General features: G+C 44.7%; 1 protein-coding gene across 1 annotated transcript in view; it reads left to right on the top strand.

Moving 5' to 3' along the window:
• The first annotated feature begins 3,222 nt into the window (after window positions 1–3,222).
• Window positions 3,223–17,189, top strand: part of Snd1 (staphylococcal nuclease and tudor domain containing 1) — a 432,108-nt gene continuing 418,141 nt past the window's right edge. Inside the window, exon 1 of the mRNA XM_028866246.2 lies at window positions 3,223–3,546. Within this exon, the coding sequence (XP_028722079.1) occupies window positions 3,469–3,546 (78 nt within the window). The 5' untranslated portion in view covers window positions 3,223–3,468. The remainder of the gene's footprint in view (window positions 3,547–17,189) is intronic.

Raw genomic sequence — 17,189 nt, 5'->3', positions numbered from 1 at the left:
CTTCCTTCCTTCCTTCCTTTTTTCTTTCCTTCTTCTTTTTCTTTTTTCTTTCCTTCTCTCTTTCTTTTTTTCCTTCAAACGGGATTTGAGTAAAAATTTTGGGCTGGTTCCTTGAAATATTTTTTTTTTAAAGCTGAAAGTGCTGCTACATGCCTGTAATCCCAGGTCTCAGGAGACTGAGGCAGGAAAATTGAGAGTTTGATGCTATTCTGGGACACTTTGGGAAATCCCATCTCACAAACTATTTTAAGAAAAAAATGATTTATGCCATCAAGCACTTACATTTTTTTATTTGATTGTTTATTTGTTTGGGTGTTTTCCTTGCAAGTATGTGTACCATGTTAAGTGCAATGTCAATGGTGACCAGAAATGAGTATCAGATTCCCTGGAATTGGAGTTACAGACAGTTGTGGGCTGCCATGTGGTGCTGGGAATTGAACTCAGGCCCTCTGAAAGAGCAGCCAGTGTTCTTAACCTCCAAGCCACTTCTCTAGCCCCAATTTTTTTTTAAAAAAACAAATGATTTCTTTATTTCCATGTGTATTGGTGTTTTGCCTGCATGTGTGTCTATATGAGGGTGTCAGAACCCCTAGAACTGGAGTTACAGACAGTTATGAGCTGTCATGTGGGTGCTGGGGATTGAACTTGGGTCCTCTGAAAGAGCAGCCAGTGCTCCCAATCTCTGAGCCATCTCTCCAGCCCCCCCAGCCCAAAATTTTTTTAAATGATTTATTTTTATTTTATGTGCTTTAGTGTGTTGCCTGCATGTATTTCTGTGTGTCATTATGCACTTTAATCAAGAATGGGCTATATTAGGCACATATAAACCTTTGAAAACCTACATAGAAGATTCTGGTAACAGACATGACAGCAAGATTAAAATTTAAGCACCTAGTTGGATAGTGTGTGATACAATATTTACCAGCCATGTGTGTTAAATTAATTAAAATTAAATAACATTAAGAATTCACTCCCTCAGATGCATCTTCAACACCGCAAGTGCTCATTAGCTAATGCTGGCTGGTGGCTACCATGTTGGATAGAACGTAGAGAGAACATTTCCATTACTGCAGAAAGTTCTAGGCAGTACCAATCTAGACTTTTTTGGGGTTTCCTTATAAATAAATATACACTGAAACTATAAAAGAAAGAGGGGAATAAGTGGCTGAAAAGTAGTTCAGGGCCAGGTGTGCTATGCTAAGGAATTGAATTTTGTCCTGAAGTTGAGGGGATTGGCTCAATTGAAAAGCACATTATGGTAAGAACCCTAGGGTAACAGTATGGAGGACTGAATAAAGTTGAAGGTAGGCTGAAGAATGGAGACAGAAGGCTCATACACAGTGGTGCTTTTTCCCATAGGAAGCTTATTAGAGAATTAAACACCTTTGTCTAGGTTCTGGATCCTATACTTGCAGGTAGAGGATGAGGAGGTATGTATGTCTACCAGAGAAGTAGGCAGATACCTAAGATCAGACTATGTATGGTAGACAGTTCTGAGTTCATATCTTGACTCCATCCCTTAAGATACTGGCCTCACGCTGCTCACTGAAAAAACTTAAAATCACATTTTTATTTATGTGTGTGTGTGTGTTTGTGTGTGCATGCGCATGCCACAATTTTCGTGAGGGGTCAGAGGACAACTTGCAGGGGTTGTTTTTTCTCATTTCACCATGTAGGTCCTAGGGATTGAACCCTGGTCATCAGACTTGCATGCAAGCACCTTCACCTGTTGAACCATTTTGAGGTCCCCGTTCACTTTCAAACAGACAAAAACAAAACACCAATGCCCTCCTTTGAAGATAAAGAGTGTATGTACTTTGTAGGCTTGTCCCAAGGACTAATTTATATACTGTAGGGGAAAAGTACTTAGCAGGTAGTGTATTTTGTGCATGCTCTGCTCCATATAATTTGGTTGTTAGTATTGACTAGTAGGATCAATGGTTGTGTAGAAGTATGAAATTAATACAAGGCAAAAGAGAGTTAACTGGATGAATAAGGGAAAAGGACAGTAATTATGATTAGAAAATGAGATATTTGGAATTACAGTTTCAACTACAAATTTATACTGCTTCAAATATCCTGGAGAGAGTGGTCAAACTGCTCCAAGGTCAAATTCACTAAAGAGGAGGTCCCGGAGTTGAGAGAACAGGATACTGGACAATACTGATAATATATACAATCCGGTGGAATGTACCCCAAAAGACCTCTTTTCTTTTTTGAATAGGGTGAATTCATGGCATGGAAGTGGCTTTGGAGATATAGAAAGATGCTGACCCCAAAATTCGATCCTGATGGGAGGCGTGGGTGAATACACAACTTCTTTAAAAAGCCACAGTGAAAAAGTGTCTTCAGTGTAGGGCCAGGTTTAATTATTAAATAATACATACAAGGACCTCTGATCTACAAAGGGGCACTCCAAGAATATAAATTCTCTCTGAACACTCACTTGAATGTGGCTTTCCTGTCCCACTTCAATATCCTTACCTAAACAGCTAAGGTTAGGAGTGAGGTAAGGTGTTGGCCGCCCAGCTCTGGGATGGCACATTCCAAGGATTTTCCTAAGCTCAGCTGGAGCAGTAGGGAAGAAGTCGAAAATCGAGGTCATTCTCCCCAATGGACAGGACGCGTCTTCCCTTTAAGAGATTATTACTTCTGTCAACAAACCTTAGTGGAACTCACAAGTACTAGACCCCAGCGGTAAAGATCCGCGGCCACTTTCCCGGCCAAGACTAACATCAGCAGGTTGCCCAATGACTGCGACTTTCCAAAGTTTCTCTACTCTGCAGAGGTGAAACATCGGAACTCCGAGAGCAGCCTGCACTGAGATCCCTAAGTCACCTCCTTGGCTCCAGGACCCAAGGCCTGCTTCTTCAGTTCCGGTGTACAGCTGGTCCACGTGGGCGTGTGCCTCCTGAGGGGCGGGGCGGGGGCGGGGCCAGGCGGGAGGGCGAGGCCGGCCCCGCCTTCGGTGCTCCCATGGCTCCCCGCGCCCCTCAGCCAGATGCTGACGTGTCCTTTCCTTCCCACTACACCTCCCGACACCACGGTCTCAGACTTCCCCGGAAGTCCCGCCCCACAGCTTGCCCGTCACCGCAAATCAGCTCTTTCAGCGCTTCCTGGAGCTCCCCACCCGTTTTGGGACCAAGGGGAGGGGCTTCACGAACAGAGTGCCTATTGGCTTGAGGTCCGGCGGGTTCTGGACGCTAATTGGCCAGAGGGCGGTGGCGCTCTGGCACGCTTGCGCGGCGAGTAGAACGTGTGGCGGCGGCGGAGATCGCGTCTCCTCTTTTGCTCTCAGTCCCGCTGCTGCTCTAGTGTGCGTGCGCCTGGCGCTTCCATCCAGTCCACCGTCGGGTACCCTGTCGCCTGTCTGCTCCTCGTCGCCTCAGCCTCTCACCAGCGCCGACACCCATTCTGACACCTCCAGTCCGGCCGGCCGCCCCACTCGCTGCCCTTCCAGCTCCACACATGGCCTCCTCCGCGCAGAGCGGCGGCTCCTCCGGGGGACCCGCGGTCCCCACCGTGCAGCGGGGCATCGTCAAGATGGTGAGAGCGGGGCCCCGGACCCGGTCCCCTCTGTCGCGTTGGAGCGGGAGTCAGGCATTGACTCCTTCCCCTTCCGTCTGCGTGCATGGTCTCAGTTCGTCTTTCCTCTGCCCCTTCCTTACTCTCCACCCTCTCCGAATCTTCACATGGCAGAACCCCGCACGAACTCCCCTTGACTTTTGCCTTCTGGGCACCCTGTCATGGTTCGGTCACAGTGATTTTCGTGGTCGCGGCTTTCGGAGCCCCTGGCTGTTTACCAGAAGCAGATCTATTACTGATTTTATGAACGGAGATAGTTCGTGGATAGTTCTTCCCATCCCCCTTTTTCTGTCCATTTTGACATGTGCCGACCAGTTTGCAGTTTTTCGAGCTCCTCACATCTTCTCTTTTCTGGAACCCCAGGAGTGCTTGGCTGTCATGAAGCTTTTCTCTTTCGACTGACTCTCAGTTACTTAAAGTTTTCTCAACTCTTTCCCCCTTTAGCTCTGTGTCTAAAGGCTTTCGTTGCATACTTTTTACTTAAAAATTTAGGCTGGCAGGGATCTTATGTTAATTAAAATTTCTTCACTTCCTAAGGGTAAGGAGACTGTTTTAAAGAGGGCAAGTGACTTGCCTTGAGGGCACATGGCAGTTTGGACTGGGGCCAATAAAAGAGCCCAGGTGTTCTGATTCCCTGTGTAGGACTCTTTAACAGTACAGATCATGCCTACTTACATACCTTCACTTTCTTCATTCTGAATTTTGAGTTCGATCACCCCCACTTCCACGATAATTTTGTAGCACAAATCTGTTTTACTTTTTGTATTATCTCTCCTGTTTACCCTCCCACGTCTTGAGATCTGACCTTTCTTGTTTGGTAACAGGTTTTCTGATTGAGATGACTGTCATGTTTTAGATTGTTTTTCATACATATCATAACTCCAACTTTTCTCTCCAGAGTGGGAAATACTTTTTTCTCAAAAGAGCCAGTTTTTAAACAATCTGTTTTGCTGTCCCATTGTCTTTCACAGGATTAATATATTCTACAGGGGGACCCGAAAAGATGGCTCAGTGGATTAAATCGCTTGCTGTGCATTCATGAAGACCTGGGTTCAAATATTCAGCACCCACATTAAAGCTGGATATGGCTGTTTCATTGCCTGTAACCTCAGTGTTATTCAGGGAATAGGTGGAGAGCAATAGAGGAAGACACTGATGTGCTCCTCTGTGTTCCAGTATCCTTACATGGCCTCTCCATGGGTGCTCAGGCACATGTTCCCTAACATACACCTGAATAGGTATACACATGTGTGCCACTCAGACACTAGTATTTTACAGTGTGTGTGTGTGTGTGTGTGTGTGTGTGTGTGTGTGTGTAAGTGTAAGTGTGTAAGTTCAGTCTACAGATTCCTGTAATTCTAATGTATTCATGTCTTAGGCAATAATCGACTGCCAGCTGAGATTTCTTGGGATATGCAATATTGCCTTTTTGCCTTTTCTGTTTATTTAAAGTCAGAATTCATTAGAGTTAACGAATAGGGAATTTTCAAGGTCCATGTTTTCTCTGAAATTTTGACTCTTGAAAGGATTCTCCTGAAGTGCTTCCTCTGACTCCCCTTTTCATTTGCACGGGTCTTCTCTTCATTATAGGAACAGAGTATTGCTTAGCTGTCTGCTGTGGTTTTAGTGGCCTGCAGTGGATTTTTTAGATTTCTTACTAAGGCTTGGTTTTTTTTCTTAAAGGCGTCCCTTTTGTAGGAAGCTGAACTTATTTTTGCTTCCAGCAATGTTGGAAGCCTCCAGCGTGTCCGTATTTTCTGAGGTAGTTGTGCCTGCTCACAAATTACTTCCCCTGTGGATACTGTATTATCAGTGATCAATCACATTTTCAGCTGGGTTCTCTCCATATTTCATTTATTTCATCTAGTAAGCAGATGTCTATAATCTGAGGTTCAGATAGGCTGACTTACCCAGGTACTTTTTTTTATTAGTAACATAAGAGGCAGAGGCGAAACTTGAGCCCAGGTCTGCCTGCCACAACAAAAGCTAGTGTAGACCATTCTGTGAGGCCTGACTCCGGGGTATTACTTTCTGACATGAAGGGTGGGGCCGGTGATGCATGGCCACAAATTACAGGAAAGTGAAGCTGACTGTAATTGAGTTGAGAAAAGATTAGATGCTGTCCCGTGCCTTGTTGGTTGCCGCTCTTGTGGTTGTGTGACTTCATTTGGTGCTTACGGCTGCTGTGTGCTTTGGAGTATTTGTTGTGTGGCATTTAAAATTCAGTGATTTGAGCAGTCTGTTCTGGGCATGGACTGCTGCACACCCTGACCACCCCGCAGAGGGTGGGTGTGTGAGTTACCAGTGGCAGATGTGTGCCAAGTTTAGGTGCCTTGTCTGGGATGAAAAATCGACCAGTGGCAAATTGCTCTCTGAAGCTCTTCTGCTAAGCAAAGTTGTATTTTCTTGGAGAGTAATAGTTTCCAGTGGTACTAGGAACTGCTTTGTAAGAAGTTTGCAAAGGAGGGTGGAGATCTCTTTTGCAGGAGAGAGAGAGAGAGAGAGAGAGAGAGAGAGAGAGAGAGAGAGAGAGAGGTGCTGCTCTCTTCTGCCTTTTGGAAGGGTGCAGAAATTGGAAATTGGAACACTGAGTAAGCAAAGGTGTGTTTTTGAGTGGGAACATTCAGGTTCCTCTGGACTGGGCTGGTCTGAGGGTCAAAAATGGTTGAAGGTGGAGGTTTTTTCAGTGAGAAGGAATAGTTCTCTCTCTTTCTCTCTCTCTCTCACACACACTCACTCTCTAGTAAAAGAAAGCGGTACCATAGGGAATCTGTTTCTTCTGACCTCTGAAAACCAAGTTTTCAAAGACTTTTTCACTAGCATTTTAAAAAAATGACTGTGATACCAGTGGCTGTGTGTGCTGTCTAGATTGGGTTCGAGACAGTTGGTTCTGGAGTATCCTTATGGAGGAAGTGGGCAATAAGTTGACACAAGCATTCTGGAGTTGTCTTGTTACTCAGGTTGGGGGAAAATGAACACAGGTTTCTGTGTTTTGAGTTGGGGTAAGACTAGCAAAGATGCAGGCGGGCAAAATGCAGCTTGAGTAATTCAATGTCTGGGTCAGGCCGATCTTACTCTTGAACCCCTGGAAGCTCCCCACTCTGGGTCTCGGAATACTTTGGTAGGCTTTCTTTTAGCTATGACAGAACATTGTCTGCAGATGTTCCTTAGGTGAGGTTCAGTTATCCCCTGCAGTGGCTACTTCGAAAAAGCTGTTTTCTCTGGCTTTACTGATCCAGTTTTCTTTGTTTTGGGGACAGAGCTTTCTGTGACTTTCCACTGTAACTTTGAAATTGGGTGTGTTTGCATACCTCCTCAGGCAGGCACACATGACAACTTGGCTTTCACAATTGTAGAATGAGACACATTCTTCAGTCCTCTGTGCGTGTTGCAAGTAGTTTACGTCATTGTACTTACAGGGAAGGCTGGAGGGCTGGATAGTCCCAAACTCACTCCCCCATAAGGGGAAAGCACCTTTTGTCAGTCTTCATGGTTTTTATTCATTACCTGTTTCTCACTGCTAAGTCAAAGGGAACCTAAAAGTCAGAGTGACTGACTGTAGTTTTGTTTCCATAGGATTCTTTTTTTTTTTTTTTTTTTTGGTTTTTCGAGACAGGGTTTCTCTGTGTAGCTTTGCGCCTTTCCTGGAGCTCACTTGGTAGCCCAGGCTGGCCTCGAACTCACAGAGATCCGCCTGCCTCTGCCTCCCGAGTGCTGGGATTAAAGGCGTGCGCCACCACTGCCTGGCATTCCATAGAATTCTTGCTGCCAGTTTTCTGTGAAGTGTAAATTTCCTCCCAAGTTGCTTTGTGGAAATTTCTTTGAAGTATAGCCTGTAGGAGAGTCTTCTTGTAATTCAGTTCATCATATATACTTAAATATATTTTAGGCTTCTGAGCTAAGAAGTGTGTTTCTTTTGAGATTTGAGTGGGGACAGAGTAGCCTGTTGATGTTGTTGGCTTGCTTGATTTTTCTTTTTTTAAGACACAGTATCAGGCTGTCCTTAAACTCCTGTGACCTGGGACTTCCAATCCTCCTGCTTCTGCCTCAGAGTGCTGGGATCACAAGCAAGCACCACACAGCCGGCTTTTGACTTGCTTCCTTCTGTATGTGCTTATTTTATGTGGGGACAAACACAAGCCACACTGTGCCTAAGCTACTTAGAATACCCTTGTCTCCCATTCAAAAATATGCAGTACCTGGAAAACAGTCTTTTAGAGGGCCGTGTGCACAGAAGTAGACTACGATAATACCCTGCCCTGTAGGTTTAACACTGCCCATTTCCCAGCAGTTACACATGGTAGCTTTCAGTCAAGATCAGTAAAGGAATACGAAGTTGTTCTTGTATCTTGAACACTGTTGAGATTTTTCCGTGAAAAGGAAGCATCCATCTGGCTCTAGTTATGTTAACTGAAGTACTGCTGTGTAACTAAATAAGTAGCGTGAGAAATCATCATATTTCCTTTTTTTTCTTTTCCTTGAGACAGGTCTCATTGTGAAGCACTATGTTGATTAGTTAGGCTGGCCCCAACGTGTGCCAGTCCTTCCGCCTTGACCTCCTGAGAGCTGGGAATGTGGGCACGTGCCCCTGTACCCGACTTTGTGATACTTCTTTTCTATTGAACAATTATTTACTGCATATCTGCTGTTTGTATGCTCTGTCCGGGCATTGGGATCCTATCCTATGGCTCATGGAGGAGTCAGAGAGTAAAGAAGGGAATAAGTAAGCATGGTAATAGACGAGAGTGAATTCACACAGTGGACTAGAACAGGTGGTTGGGAGCAAGAGAGTCGATTCCTTTAACTAGTGTGTTTAGGAAAGAATTCTGTCAGTTGGCATTTGCACTGAGATCTGATGGACATCAAAGAGCCAACCACAAGGGAAGTGTTTCCAGCAGAGGGAAGGATAAGTGCAAAGCCTGTGGGTTTCCATTGTTCTCCATGTTTTTATAGTAGTTCTTCAGTGTCTTTAAGTTCAGTCTCTCACACAAACGATATGGACTTACCATGAGTTATTACGTGTGTTTAAGGACGATAAAAGGAACAGGCAGTAGGGATGGCCATTGCTCTGGTGTCCTGCTGAGATCAGTAGCTGACAGTCTACTGAGTAAATGTGTGGAATGAGAGGTCGAGGGAAAATGTTTTGCTCTTAGTTATCTTAGTTTCTTACAGGGCCAAGAGTCAGGCTTTTCTGATGTCCCATGAATTAGTCCAGTATTTCCAAGTCTTCCTGTGATGGGTACACGGATGAAAATAAATGCCAGAGCAGACACAGTTAAGGGTGAAACAGCGTCTGTAACCATCAGTGTTTGTATTCTAAGCAGGTTCAGTAGGAGTTTAGTGTCTGTCACTGTCAGTGTTTATGCCTCTGTTAGCATTGGTTTTTCACAGAGTTGAATGCTGCTACAAGTTCCTTTTTAACCTGGTAAGCTTTCATTGTGTCAGTGAAGAGCTCAAACTAATGGTCGGGTGGTGGTGGTGGTGGTGGTGGGTGGGGTGGGAAGCTGGCTGTAGCACAGCTGGGCTCATTAGTCTGGCTTTGGTGGCCAGTGGCCAGTGCTTTGATAACTGGACAAATGATTCAATGATTTTTTTTTTTTTTTTTTTGAAAAAAGTCATGTGACATAACCCAGGTTTACCTCAAACTTGTGATCCCTCTTCAACCCCCTGAGTGCTGGGATTGCAGACTGGGGACACTGTGGGCTGCTAGGGACTCAAGTCTTACTGGGTGGATGTAGTCTTTTAAGTATTGCTGGGAATGAATACATCCCCACTTTCTGTTGCTACTTCCTCTCTTGGGAGATTGACATATGCTTTTTGTTTTTGTAGCAGAAACTGATGCTGAATCACAGGTTGTGAGCATTTAATGCAGATGGAGTGTTGTGGGATTCCACTTTCAGTGAGACTTAATATGATAAGCTAATGTGTTTTTCTCACTTAGCTTTAATGATTCAAAAGTGAACAGTAGTTTCAGTTGGCTTTTTATTTTTTTAAATTAGGAAGTCAAGCAACTTGTAGGAAACTTTAAGACATTTTGGTTTCATTTTCAGGTGCCATTTTTAAAAGTGTTGTATGTGAGAGAGGGTTGGAGAGAGAACAAACAGCACAGGGCATCAGTTCTCTTCAGGTGGGTCTCAGGGATTGAACTCAGGTCAGTAGACTTGGCGACAGGTACCTTCTCAGCTGAGCCATCTCTCCAGCCCTCAGCTCCCGTTTTTGAGATGTGCTGAAGTTTGTGATATAAATGTAAATGTGATGAGGGACTTACAGCAACATTTCCACTCTTACTAAGCTCTGATAGTGTAGGAAATGATCTGCTCCGGGTGGTCACATGATGTCAGCCTTGTATAATAGAGGTGAGGGTATTTGGAGACACTGTTTCAGTTAGTAAAATCCAATTTCTTAATATTGTCCCAGGGAAGCAGAGTGGCAGAGCTCATTGGCCTAGGATAGGAGATGAAAGTTTTGGCCTTCATGTGTTTGTTTTGGTTCTTCATCTGAATCAATGTGTTGGGTGAGATGTTCTACTTTAGATTTAACTTACCTCTACAGTGACTCATTGTCTCTGCACATCTTCTAGTCCCATAAAGCTATGCTTATACCGGAAGCCGTTACATTTCTTTTTCTTTTTCTTTTTTTCTTTTTTGGTTTTTTTTTGAGACAGGGTTTTTCTGTGTAGTCCTGCCTGTCCTGGATCTCGATCTGTAGCCCAGGCTGGCCTCAAACTCACAGAGATCCGTCTGCCTCTGCCTCCTGAATGCTGGGATTAAAGGCGTGCGCCACCACTGCCACCGCCACTGCCACTGCCACTGCCACTGCCACTGCTTGACTCTGAATTGGTGCTTATCCCACTAGAAGCATGCTTTCTGTTCCCATGGCTTTTTAATTAAAAACAAACAAAAACATTTTTTCTTTTTTTTTTTTTTTTGACTTTTCAAGGCAGGGTTTCTCTGTGTAATACTCCTGGCTGTCCTGGAACTAGAGTTGTAGACCAGGCTGACCTTGAACACACAGAGATCCCCTGCCTCTGCCTCCCAACTTTTTTTTAGAGGAGGTGGACTAGTTGAGATCCAGTTCTCTAGTGTGGCAGGTTAAAGAATGAATTGTACTGGGCTATGTGATTGGATGGTAGTGTGGATGGAAATTGGGTAGAGTGAGGGAGGGCTGGCTTCTTTTCAGTAATCAGAACCAACAGGTGTGCATGGTTGCTTCTGAGCGGGCTTTATCTGTTCATTCTCCCGTCTACTTCTGAATGCCTTCATGTTTTCCTGGAGCAGCAGGCCTTGATTTGTAAAGTAAGGGCAAGCGAGGAACTGGAGCAAACTGTTCAGGGAAGAGTCTGCTTTTGTCTAGGTCTTTGATTGAGGGACTCCTTGCCTGGAGGTCAGCTCTTACTTTTCTAGACATCTTCCCACATTCACTTTATGTATAGGAATTATCTTTATTTTTCTTATGCTTGGGATTGAACCTAGAGTCATGCATGCTGGCCAGGCCTGCCTACCTTGAGCCCCATTCCCAACCCACCTTCATCTGTCAATTCTTGGTACTTCTCTCATGGTTTTTCTTTTTAGTTTGTTTGTTTATTCTTGCTGTGTTTGTTTGTTTGTTTGTTTATTCTCATTGTGTTGTCCAGTCTGGCCTGAAACTCATAATCTTGCCTGAGTTTGGGTTATAGGTAGGTGCCACCTTACTAGACTTCAGTTTTTGTTTTTAAATAGAAAAACCTTCTTTAATCCTTTCAGGAGAAGATCTCAGGCTAGAAAAAGGATCCCCATGGTTTTTTAAGCAGGTCGTTGTATGGGGACCACCTTGGAGAGGCACTGAATTAGCATCTGGGAATCTGTGTCTAGAAAAGCCCCTTCTGTATGATTCTGAGAGGTTCAGTTTGGAATAGGGCTGGGACTAGCATTTGGGAGCCACTGATTTGCTTTACTCTGAAACTGTTTTATGTAGTTCAAGGGTCAGGACACATGATAGATAAGTACACTTGTGGGGTTGAGTATGCCAGAATTTTATGAGGGAAGATAGTGAATTCTCTTTTGGCATTTGTTTTAATAGCTCCCAGGATGCTGCATTGCTTTTAATCAGTTCAGTATTGGTCTGTCACCAGGGTCCATTTACAGTGACTGCCAGAGCTTATTCCTAGGTCATCACTGACAGCTGAGAAGTTCTTTTATGTGCCTGATTTAGACCATATGCTCCTTTTAGCACTTATCTGCCACTTTTCCTTGTATTTGCATAGATTACCGAGATCTTCCTATCACTTGGCACCAGAATCCTGGCACATTATTGCTATAGAAGTCTTTAGTATCATTTACAAATATGACAACTTTGAGTTCCCACTTTCTGGTCTTGGGATCTGAAAGTTTCTTTCCCTCCCCTTCCCTTCCCTCTTCTCTCCTCTCCTTCCTCTCCTTCCTCTCTCTCTCTCTCTCTCTCTCTCTCTCTCTCTCTCTCTGTTTTTCCTCCCTCAATCCCTTTCTGAGGATATCTTAAATCCCAGGCTGGCTGGGCGGTGGTGGCGCACGCCTTTGATCCCAGCACTCAGGAGGCAGAGGCAGGCGGATCTCTGTGAGTTCAATGCCAGCCTGGTCTACAGAGTGAGCTCCAGGACAGGCACCAAAACGACACAGAGAAACCCTGTCTGGAAAAACCAAAAAAGAAAAAAAAAAAAAAAAAAAAAAACCCGGGCTGTACTGATGATAACCTTGAGTTTTGGGTCTTCCAAGTCTACCACTCCTGATTTAGGTAGTGCTGGGGATCAAACCCTGGGCTTCATGCATGCTGGACAAGCCGTCTGCCACCTCCCCAGAGTCCCAGCTCTCTTTAATTTTTTTCTTTTTTTGTTGGTTGTTTTACTTGTTAATTAGCTATGCCTGTGTATTGCAACCCCCCTTTCCTCCCCTAAGTGACATAGGGCGTTGACTTGAGAGTTGGCGAACACATGGAAGGTGTTGGTTGAGTGGCGTGGAAACCACACCCTTCCCTCATGCCTTACTCTATGCATTTCTTCCATCTGGCTGTTCTGAGTTGATTCACTTTGTTAAAGTCCAGTGATCAAGTAAGCAGAAGAGGGTTCAAGTTTTTTTTTAAAAAAGTTAATAACCCTGGGAAGAGGATTGTGAGAACTCCAGTGTCTGACAGGTCAATTAGAAGAGAAACTGAGGCAGAAGAAACTTCTGAAGTCAGGTAAACTTGTAGGACCACTCCCTTAACTTTTGGGATTTGATAGTAGGTCTAAGTAGGCATGTCAGGACTGAATGGCAGGGCAACCCAAAGAGTGCCTGCAAAGAATCGGAGAATTGTTGTTGTGGGGACCCCTCCCACAATTTGGTATCAGAAGTGTTAGTGTGAATCCACAAGAAAAACAGGTTATTATTATTATTTTTTTTTTTATTTTTATTGTGGTAATTGTGGTAGGCGTGGCAACATCAACAGGGAGAGCCTGTGGCGTATAGAAGAGTATGAGGTCTCCTTGAGCTAGAGCACCCTGGGGTGGGTGCTGAGAACCAAACTTGGTCCCCTGGAGGAGCAGGAAGCACTTAAAGACATTATTTTATTTTATTATTTTATGTGTGTGAATGTTTTACATGTATGTCTGTGCACTGTGTACATGCAAATGCCCAGAAGAGGGGGACCGATTCCCGGGAACTGGAGCTACAGACGGTTGTGAGCCATCATGTGGATGCTGGGGTGCTGGGAATCAAACCTGGGTCCTCTGGAAGAGCAGCCAGTGCTCTTAACTGCTGAGCCATCTCTCCAGCCCCATGAAGCACTACCTTCCTAAAATTAATTTTGAAATTGAGCATGCAAGGTAATGCCCTATTAATGGCATTTTCACACAGTGGCAGTACACTTCACTCTGCTTTATGATCCTTACCCTCCTCCTCACTCTCTATGGTCCACTTCCCCACCTTGTGATCCCTTTTCTTCTCCAAAGTCTCCACTGCTGCTTCATCACAGGTATTCCATCACCCTCTTTCCCACACCTACCTCTCGTCAGCTCTCTCCCTCTGCTCTCATGGTCCTCTTCTCAGTGTCATTACTCTCTCTCACTCCCTTACAAACACACACACACACACACACACACACACACACACACACACACACACACAGAGTCTGACTTGTTTTGCTTAACATAATTTCTAGTTCCACCTCCTCCAGATGTCATGATTTTATTTTATTTTTTAATGGCTGAATAAAATTCTACTGTGTATATAATCCACATTTTCCTTAGCCATTCATCTATGAACGTATAGGTAAGCTGGTTCCATTTCTTAGAATAGTGCAGCAATAAATGGGAATGTGCCAGTGTTTGTGTGGTGTGTTGACCTAGAGTCATTTGGGCATGTAATCAAGAGTAGGATATCTGGGTCTTATGGTGCTTTGGGGAACCTCTGTTCTGGTTTCCATGATGGCTGCACAGCTGTCCCACCAGGTGTGGATAAGGTAATATACTTGCCATCGTTTCTTGTTTTTCATTTTCTTTGAAAAAAAAAAAAAGAATTTATTTGATTTTCATTTATGAGATATGTGTGTCTGTGCATGTGTGTGCTGGTGCACCAGAGGCCAGAAGAGGGTGTCAGATATCCCTGGAACCTCTGATGTGGGTGCTGAAACTAAACTCCTTTGCAGGAGTAAGCAAGCACTCTTAATTACTGAGTCATCTCTCCAGAATTCCCTACTCCTTTTTGAGCCCGGGCCTGATGTAGCTGAGGTTGACCTTGAACTCAAGATCTTAGTTTCCACCATGCAAGTGCTGGAATTGCAGGCTGCTGCCTCCAAACATGGTTGTAAGTGAGATGGAATCTCAAAGCAGTTTTTAATTTTCATTTTCCTGATGGCTAAGAATATAGAACACTTCCAAGTAATTACTGACTTCTTTGAAAAGTGTCTCTTTATTAGCTTACACATTGATTGGTTGATTATTTGTATGTGTGTTTTGGAGGCAGGGTCTGATGTGGCCTAGGCCCAGACCCAGGTTGGCTTTGAGCTCACTTTGTAGCCTCCATGTCTGGTTTGGTGTTTGCTTTTGTGGTTTATACATCTTAGACATTAATCCCCAGGTATGCATAGTTGGCAAGGAATGTTCCCTCCCTCTTTTGTTGACTGTCTATTCACTCTGGTGATTATTTCTTCTGTTGTGGAGAAGCTTTTCAATTTCATGTAGTCTAACCGTCTTTGGGGATTATTTTCTGTGCTGTTAGAGTTTTCAGGAAGAACTTGACTGAATATATTATCACTTATCTAGTAGTTTCAAAGTTTCAGGACTTCTGAGTGACTTTTGTACAACATGGCAGGTATGGCTCTAGTATCATTCTTCTGCACATGGACATCTAGTTTTCCTAGCAACAGGAGTTGAAGAGTTTTTGTTTCTAAAATGTCTTTGACAGTGTTGTAGAAAATTAGATGGCTGTAACTGTAAGGGCTTATTTCGGTGTCCTGCACTCCACTGGTCTCCGTGACTGTGACGGCACTCCATTATAATATGAGGTCAGGTGTCACGGTGGCACTCCTGGCATTGGTGTCAGGATTGCTCCGGTGTTGGAAGTCTTGTGTGTCTCCATGTGACTTTTAGGATTGCCCTCTCTAATTCTTTGAAGAACGTAGTTGATTTGAGTAGGTATTGAGTTAAATCTGTAGATTTCTGTCAGTTAATACAGCTATTTTCATAATAATCTCCCAGTTCAGGAATATGATAGATGTTTTTTCCATTTCAGTTTTGGTCTTTCAAAGTTTTTTCCTGTGAAGTTCTTTCACTTCCTTGATGGAGTTTATCATTTAGTATTTTGTCCTCTTTGCATCTGTAGACTTTATTTTAGGTGTAGCAAGGCTTGTAAATGCAGAGGACCTGTCTTTGCCTCTGACCACAAGTCCCCAAAAAGCTGTATGAGATTTGGTTGCGGGGGTGGGGGTGGGATGGGTAGTGGAGGCTTCACAAACCCAGCAATGATAGTGGCTCCTGACTACTTCTGTTTTTGGCCTTTGGCCTTCAACTTGGAAGGCTTGGAGACAGACAAATGGCCCCTGTCTGTGAGTGTGGGCTTGTGAGCGCATGCGTGCGTGTGTGTGTGCGTGTGTGTGAGAGTGGGGTTAGGCAGGAAGTTGGGGTGGTATTTTGTGACTTGGTTGACTGACTGGCTGGTCTAGGATTTTTAGTCATTTCCTCTCCTTGTGGCTGGCTGGTAGGAATGGCTTGGCCCTGAGGGCAGCTAAGGTCTCATGCTGTCTTTCTTTGAAGGGCAGGCTAGGCCAAGTTCTCAGCTGGACAGCCAAACATACAGCCCAGGAAGTAAGAGTCTGAAGAGAAGTCTGGGAAGCAGAACCTTTCCTGGGGAGGGAGGGGAAGGGGGGAAGCAGATGCCTGCAGTTGAGAAGGAGGGCACAGAGAAAGAGGCAACAGCCTGGAAGACACTCGCATATCCTCTATGGGGGAGAACAGGCCTCTAGAGGTAGTCCTGAGGGCCTCACCGCATGAGCCTAGTCTTTGGCACTACCCCTAGAGTGCTGAGGCTTCATCACTTTAGGAAGCTTGAGAGGCTGAAGAAGGCTCAGTACTGGGGACCTTAAAGCATTATTTTCTCATGTACTGTGCCTAAAGCCTGTGGCCGTGCTGTCTGCAGAAGCCACTTCTGTCATCGAGGAGCCAGTAGTCCTTGCAGAGCATCAGGTGGCCCCTGAAGATGCCCTCATCCGTGTGTTCTGTGCACATGGTACTCCTAGGCACTGGTGAAGGTGGTGGTCTGCCAAGCCATGAGAAACACCTCCATCTCAACTCGATGCTGGGTGAGGTGCTTGCCTTTCTTTCGCCTTTTTTGGAAGCTATTGTGAATGAGACTAATTTTTCCTCATTTCTTTTTGGTTTTTCAAGACAGGGTTTCTCTTTGTAGCCTTGGCTGTGTCCTGGAACTCACTCTGTAGACCAGACTGGCCTTGAACTCAGAGATCCGCCTGCCTCTGCCTCCCTTGTGCTGGGATTAAAGGCGTGCACCACCACCACCACCGCCGCCGCCGCCGCCGCCGCCGCCGCCGCCGCCGCCGCCTGGTTTTCCTGATTTCTTTATCAGCAAGTTTGTTATTGGGAGAAAAGCTAAGTTGGTAGCTCAGTTGATATAGTTTATTTAACGTGGGAAGTTGTGGGTTGAGCCCCAGTACCCTATAAATTGGGTGTGATACCACATGCCCCTAATGCCAGCACTTGGGAAGTGGAGATAGGAGGACTAGAAATACAAGGTCGTCCTTGGACACATTTGAGTTTCAGGCAGGCCTGGGATCTATGAGATCCTGTCTCAAAACAGATACACAGACTAAACAACAGAAATGACACCTACTCCGAATGGAAAGCTGCTGATTTTTGTATGTTGATTTCATATTCAGCAGCTCTATGAAAGTGCTTGTTACATGTTAGAGTTTCTAGTGGAGCCATTAGAGTCTTTTAAGTGAAGGATCATGTTATCTGATAATTCTTGTATGTATTATGACATTGAAATAGTATCTTGTCCTGTAGCCCAGGCTGGCCCCAAACTGGTGATCTTCCTGCCTTAGTCTTCAGAGTGCTGAGGTTATAGGAGTATGTCACCATGCCTGGCTTGTTCTTCAGTTTT

Source organism: Peromyscus leucopus, chromosome 3, assembly GCF_004664715.2.
Source record: "Peromyscus leucopus breed LL Stock chromosome 3, UCI_PerLeu_2.1, whole genome shotgun sequence".
Taxonomy (NCBI): domain Eukaryota; kingdom Metazoa; phylum Chordata; class Mammalia; order Rodentia; family Cricetidae; genus Peromyscus; species Peromyscus leucopus.
Note: the sequence above shows the minus strand (reverse complement) of the source record. Positions and strands in the feature narration are given on the sequence as shown.